This window comes from Fukomys damarensis, unplaced genomic scaffold (genome assembly GCF_012274545.1).
Source record: "Fukomys damarensis isolate Sample0158 unplaced genomic scaffold, DMR_v1.0_HiC HiC_scaffold_20, whole genome shotgun sequence".
Lineage (NCBI taxonomy): Eukaryota > Metazoa > Chordata > Mammalia > Rodentia > Bathyergidae > Fukomys > Fukomys damarensis.
In genome coordinates this window covers 38,738,610-38,746,138 of record NW_022900932.1, presented here as the reverse complement: position 1 = coordinate 38,746,138, position 7,529 = coordinate 38,738,610, and the positions used below count along the sequence as shown (strand labels likewise).

The window sequence follows — 7,529 nt, the reverse complement described above, 5'->3', positions numbered from 1 at the left end:
TCACATCTCTGTTTTTTGAAGGACAGTGCTTGGAGAGAGAAAAGAAGAGCTTGTAGAGATAGAGGCCTTTCCTTAAATGGCCATATCCACCTTAAGATTGAATTGTCTTGAAATCTCTCTCTGTCTCTGGTCTCTGTCTCTCTATCTCTTTGTCTCTCTATCTGTTCCTGTCTCTATCTGTCTCTGTCTCTCTCAGATAAGGACTGTTAAATGGTCCAGTCTGGTCTCCAACTTGGGATCCCCTTGCCTCAGCCTCCTGAGTAGCTGTAATTACAGGCCAGCTTGAGTTATATTTTCTGTTTCTTCTCAAAAGAAAAAAAATTGTCCAGTGTGATAGTATTGATAGTGACTTTTGAGCTATTTGTTTTTAACCATTAAGTTTATTGGTACATTTAAGGTAAACAGTACAGTTACATATGTATTGTGATCTTCTACCTTTATTTAAAATTATAATTAAAGTATACTGGCAATATAGTGTTATGGTAGAAACTTGAGCTTAATTGGTGGCACTTGAACCCAAGAAAACAAACAAATACTAAAACTATAATAAAATTTTCTTGAAGTCTGTTAGTAGGGAGCGTGTTGCTTTGTATTGTTTTCTCTAGGTGAGCAAAGCAGAATCTTAGTTATAGCTGTTTTGAATGTATCAGCATTGTTGAAACTGCTGCTTTTCACCTCTATATTAAATTCAATTTTAGATTACTTGTCATAACCCAGGTTTCATTAATTCCTGCCACTAGTAATTTTGTGTGTGAGTGTGTGTGTGTGTGTGTGTGTGTGTGTGTGTGTGTGTGTGTTGTACCAGGCAGGGTATTGGACCCAGAGCTCTTCTGCACTGAGTTCCATCACCGTCCCTTTTTATATTTTTTATTTTGAGACATGGTTGCTCAGTTGCCCAGGCTAGACCCAAACTCTTGAGCTTCCTTCCTCAGCCCCTCAGAGTGCTGGAATTACAGGCATGTGCCATCATGCTAGGTTAGTAAGTTTATTTTAAAGGGACAGTTTACTGATGGAATTAAGAAGTAGTGTGTTGGGCTGGGGATTTAGTGGCACTGCATCTGCCTCATAAGCTCAAGGTCCTGAGTTTGATCCCTGGTACTTGAAAAAAAAAAAGAGCTCATAAGAAGTAGTGAGTTAATTTGGTGTGACTTGTAAACTTGGAAAATTTCTGATGTGTAGAGAAACTCAGTATTGTTTCAGGTTGAGGCCTATCACTGTGAAGCTACATGAAGTTAAACACACACACACACACACACACACACAATTTACCAAAGATACTTTTCATATTTTAATAAAAGTGAAAATGCTGGTGTGCTTTTAAAAGAACACTGCAGTTAGTCTGTCAGTTCTTAGCTTGATTTGACTGTTACCTAGTATTTTTATGTTGAGCAAATTTTTCCTCCTCTACTTATTTACCTGTTGATGACATTGTATCCAGTTGACCTCCAGCTTTGCTCTTTAACTTATAGCAGTTTTAATGTGCTTGACATTGGCCAAGGCAATAGAAAAGAAAGGAAATAAGTTCCTTGCATAACTCATTGTTAGTAATTGATATTTTTCTAAACTTTTTTTGTTGTACTAGGGTTTGCATATGATTTGGAATGTTTTCACAGGATACATGCAATGAATTAGGAATTAGCTGCCCATGAAAGATGGGGAATATTATTTGGATAGGTTTTTTTGAATCTTAGTATTCAGGTGCCATCTGTTGAGATACTTGAAGTAATATTATTTATTCTTTCAATATTTACTCAAGAGATATATTATAGTATTGCTTAGTTGTATGTAGACTATTAGCACTGAAAGGCATTTGGATGTTAGAGGTCAAAACCCATGTCCTTCTACCATACTCAGAACAATCCCACAACAGGTTTACATACAACAAATCAGGTGCTGTATTTGTAGCATAGGGACTATTCTAAGAGTTCAAGGTAGAAGTATTTACTGTTTCTTTAAGAAAGAGGGTCATGTGCTTGGTTTACAGAGTGGGTAGGGTTTGAATAGATGAGAGAAGATCATATTAGGACAGAGCAATAGTAGTACATAGAGCAAGGTATTCGTGGGACAACTTTTGCTAGAGGCTTTGAGAGAGGAAGCATCATAAATAAAACTGGAAATATGGATTGGATCAGATTATGGATTGGATGAAATTAGAATGGGGCTGGGCATGGTGGTACACATCTGTAGTCCCACCTACTCAGGAGGCTGATACAGGAGGATCGTAAGTTTGAGGCCAGTCTGGACAACTTAATGAGGCTCTATCTCAGAATAGGGCTAGGAAAAAAGGCTGGGAATGTAGGTCAGTGGTAGAGTGTCTTGAGTTCCATATCTAGTACCAGAGGAAACAAAAAAGAAATTTAGAATGGGGAATAGGTTTGTGTAAAGATTTTTCCATGATGAGTAAGTTTGTTTTTGTTTTTGTTTTTCTTCTGAATAATAGTATCTGGCATAGGACAAGTTATATATATTAGATGGGGCAGGTAAAATTGTGAGAATGATCTTTTGGACTTGGGCCATAAGGGATCATAGGGTTCTCTTTAGATAAGATTCTTCTCAGAATAAAAGGAAGATGCAAGTACAGTATAGTTTTATTTTGACTCTAGTTCATTACTTGCATATAAATTTTGAATTGGTTACTTCTGTGATCATTTTAAATAGATAATAGATCTACATTTAGAATTTGTTGTGCTTATTTTTTGCATTTTAAAGAATGCTGGTCACATGGTTTGGTTTGGTTTGTGGTACTGGGCATCGAATCCAGGGACACTCTAAAACTGAACTATAGCCCCAGTCCTTTTTATTTTTTGAAACAGTGTGTTGCTGACTTGGCCAGGCTGGCCGCCACCTCACACACTCTGTCTCAGCATCCTGATTAGCTGGGATTACATGCTTGCACCACCATGTCTGGCTTGGTTTTTCTTTTTTTAAAAAGACAGTGGGGTCTCATCATGTTGCCTAGGTTACCCCCAAAATACTGCACTGAAGCAATCCACCATTCTTGGCCTCCTGAGTAGGAGGGACAATAGCTGTTTGCCACGGTGACTGGCTCAGTCTTGTAGTGTTTTCTTTCTTGAAGTGAATAATATTCATGCCATTCATTTTTGTTCTATAGACTTTTTGTTTTGTGGTGGATTCATTTCTCTTTGCAAAGATCTGACTAATGCGCTTCATTTTATTTTTAGTTTGACCTTGGCTGAAGAAACAAATTAGCCTGTATGTACTGCTTTAACCACTGGAAGAATGACAGATGACAAAGATGTGCTTCGAGATGTGTGGTTTGGACGAATTCCAACTTGCTTCACTCTGTATCAAGATGAGATAACTGAAAGGGAAGCAGAACCATACTATGTAAGTGTGTTGATGATAGCAAATGGGATATTTAACTTTGTCTGTTTTTATAAATAAAATTCAGAGAACATGGAAGCTGTTATCTTAATATTTCATATACTACTACATTGGTACCTCAGTTCATGAACTCAAGTCTCTCCACAGTTCTGATTACAAACCCAGTGGGACAAGAACTGAATCCGATTTCCCCGTAAGGTCAACATTGAACCTAGCTGTTGAATTTGATTTGATTTTCGTCTGACTCTGTGACCAGAATCATGGCAAGAATCAAGTTCATGTACTGAACTGAGGTACCACTGTAATCCTTACTTTGGCCAAATATGAGCAAACACAGATAAGCAAATGTGATGAAATAAAAATGACCTCTGGTCTTGAGTATAAATCCACTGTTGATATAATGATGCCTTCTTGACTTTCTTTTTCTTATACATATGTGCATCTAAGATATATGACAGTGGAAGTAGGCTGGGGATGTAGCTCTGGTAGAGCATCTGCTTACCTAGGTTCAATCCCTATCACCTCTGAAATATATCTTTCTATTTATTTACATATATGTATATATGCATGTATCATTATAGAATCATAAGCTATGTGCTATTTTTGAGTAGGAACCTGTTTTGAAGTAATAGATTCAGATCGGATTCTTTTGCATTTATGTAATTCCAAACAACTTATTTATTTATTTATTTATTTATTAATCTTACTGAGTTTATTAGTACTTTTTGAATATATAGTTCAGTTACATTCATCATTGGGATCTTGTACTCTTACATGACAGATGTTGGTTCTCATTTTTTTCCCATACCCCTGCCCTCCCTTCACCCACTCCCTCCTCCCCTATTTACATAGACTTTGTTTCCATTTTTTTCCTTTTCTCATATTTTTTCTTGTCCCTTATTTCCTTTCCCCTACCCTTCCCACTTCCTCTATACCTTTAGCCCTTTTCTTCCTATTTCACATTGTCTGTTATACTATTTATATACAGTTATACAATTTACACTTTTACACACAATTAATTTATTAAGTATTTCTGTAGTTCAGTGGACTTATAAACACACATGCATATACACATTTACATGTTCAGTGAGCTAGTATATACATGTAAGCTAAAATATAATGCATATTTAATACATTGCAGCTAGGGATATAGTATAATTGTAGAGTGTGTGCTTAGCATGCCCTCACGTACATATAATATAGATGCTGCAGTAAGTAGACTTGCACGTTTTAGTTAATGGATTGTCTGATTTTACAAATGAGTTTTAGATACGTATCTTGTGACCTTAGTGTGCTTCTCCCCACAAATGCCTGTGTAATTTACATTTATTGTGTGTCAATCAGAGATTATAATATCCTGCCTTTTTCATGAGTAGTCCCCTGTAGATAATCATTCTCAGTTGTTATTCTAGTTTTTCCCTTTTGTGAATTAAGCACACATACTACTGTTCACTGAGGGAGAATGTGGAAAAGAGGAAATACGTTTATGATGATGAACTGTTTCTTCTGTTCCATGTAAGTAAAGCTTGCCTTTCGCTTTCCTTCTTGCTGAGAGGCAGCATTGCTCTATACCCTACTCCAGCTATGGGAAGCCAGATTGCTGAAGGAAACCAATTTAGTCCAACCAGTCACTTTTTGGACATAGAAACTTTTTGTTTTTTGGTCTGTATCTTTAGCATCTGTATGTAAGTGGCAGATAGTCAGTGCATGAAAACAAGTGTCCCCAGTCTTACGTTGGGATTCTGTTTGAAATCTCCTCTTTGGATTTTCTACTAGAAATGATAATTTTAGAGAGCTTGGGTAATCTTGTAGCTGGTACTGAAGTTATTTACATTTGAATAATTTTAACCTTGATGATCTCTATAGATTTGTCTTTTAGAAAACCTTTCTCAGTAATAAAATGTGATTGTAGTTTACTTTTAGAATAATTTCATTTGTTAGAATGGGTTTTTTTTTGTTTTTTTGTTGTTGTTGCTGTTCTTCTCTAATATGTTGGGATACTTTTTATATTTTGTTTCCAAAGATTGCTAACTTAATTAAAACTTTTAGGTCCAGGAATTTAGCTCAGTGTTCCTCCACCTGCCTTGCAAGTGCTAGGTTCCAAGTTTGATCCCTGGTACCCCCCCACCCCGAAAAAAACGACTTTTAAGTTGGTCAAAATGGCAACATATGAAAAATGTTTACTTTTAAGTTAGAATTTGATGTTTGACATATTTTCTGTACTTTTAAGAATTCCACATAAAAATATAGGCTTTTTTCTTCTTTGTATGTATATCTGTTTAAATACGAAAAGACTTTAAGAAAACTAGAGTGTAAATTATTTTCTAGCTGATGCTGATGTAGTTTAAAATGGCAAAAATGTTGGGCTAACTGTAACAGGAAGGATTATTTTGTCATACAACTAATTTTTTGGCTTAAATTCTTCCTAATATTTTACCAAAACAAAAAACTGTTACAAGGTAAGATTGAAAAATACAGTGAATGTTTAAATTTTAAAAATTTATTACAGTAAAAAATGTGCTATTAGTCTCCCTTAGAATACTTCCCCTCATTTTGAACACACTCTCCCCATTGTTCTTGCCACTTTCTGAAGCAGTTTTTTGTGAGTGTCTTTGGTTGTGTTGTCATGGCTTCTTCAGTGTCCTGAATCAGCTCAAAACATTTACCTTTCATAGTCATTTTGATTTTGGGGAAAAGCCCGTGTGCCAGTTTGGGGTTTTATGTTGTCGGATAAGGCCACACTCTATTATGATCTGACTCTGTTGGATATCACTCAGCACCATCATTGACTATATTTTTTATTATGTCTTGTAAAGACATGAATGACTTTCAGAACTCCTTTAAAAAGTGACAAGAACGATGGAATAAGTGTGTTTGAAATGTGGTGTGTTTTGAGAAAGATTATTGACAAAGTATTTTTTTAGTGTAATAAATTTTAAAAATTTAAACCTCACTATATATTTTGATTACTTGTATATTATGATTTGTGTTGAAGATTATTGGATGATAAGCATATACATAATATTGAATGAAAAGCTGTGATTTAGAACTACGCATCACACAATTCAAATTTTGCTCTTTTTGTTTTTTATTTTGAGACAGTCTGGCTGTGTAGTTCAGGCTGGCCTTGAATTCACTGTGTAGCCCAAGCTCACAGTGATTCTCCTGCCTTAGCCTCTCAAGTGCTGGGATTACAGGTGTGTACCATCGCACTTGGCTTCAAATTTTGCTCTTTAAATACAAACACAGTTATGAATTAATACAGAAAGTGTGTATATATACACACACACACACATATGCACACACACACACACACACACGTATAATATTACCAGTGGCTAGTCTTAAAATTGAAGATGAGCATTGTAGTGCCAATATAGCTTTAGTTTAGATATGTCTTGATTATAAAATTAAGGTAAACTTTTTTTTTGTACTCGGGATTGAACTGGGTCCTTGTACTTGTGAGGCAGGCAGTAGAACCACTAAGCTAAATCCCGGCCTGGTGGAAATTTTTTTACTTTTTTGTTGTTGTTGTTTTTGTTTTCCTCTCCAGTTCTGAGGGTTTAACCCAGGGCATTCACTGAGCTACTTCCTCAGCCCTTTGTAAAATTTTTTGAGACAGGATCTCATAAAGTTGTCCAGGCTGGTCTCTAATTTGTGGTCCTTTGCCTCATCCTCCCAGTGTGCTAGGTTGACAGGTATATGCCATATGCCTAGCTAGGAAGTATTTATGACATTACAGGGAATGATTACAAAAGAAAAAATAAGGTGTATATTTACATTAAAATTTTTCTTACAGTAAAAGACAGATTGCCATTAATGTCCCTCAAAATATTCCCTCTAGGGACTAGGGCATGGCTCAGTAACAGAGCATTTGACTACCATGTGGGAGACTCTGAGTTCATTCCCTAGCATTGCAAAAGCAGAATATTCCTCCTTGCTTCAAACACACTTTTCCCATTGTTCTTGTCACTTTTTTTGTTTGTTTATTTTGTTTTTTGAAATAGGATCTCACTATGCTTTTTAGGATGGCCTTAAACTATGTAATACTGGCTGACCTAGACTGTATGGTGGTCTTTCTGCCTCAGCCTCCTAAGTGCTGGGATTACAAACATGCAGTAGGCATCCTTTTTCATGTCTTTATGAGGTGTGTTCAGCAATATACTGAATATGGCTGCTGAGTG

At 36.0% G+C, this 7,529-nt stretch overlaps 1 protein-coding gene across 1 annotated transcript in view; it reads left to right on the top strand.

Annotated features, from left to right (window-relative positions):
* Nucleotides 1-3,209: 3,209 nt before the first annotated feature.
* The window catches only part of LOC117287032 (autophagy protein 5-like), a 20,875-nt gene continuing 16,555 nt past the window's right edge, over nucleotides 3,210-7,529 (top strand). The window contains exons 1-2 of the mRNA XM_033766338.1: nucleotides 3,210-3,348; nucleotides 6,448-6,471. Coding sequence (XP_033622229.1) covers nucleotides 3,241-3,348; nucleotides 6,448-6,471 — 132 coding nt within the window. The 5' untranslated portion in view covers nucleotides 3,210-3,240. The remainder of the gene's footprint in view (nucleotides 3,349-6,447; nucleotides 6,472-7,529) is intronic.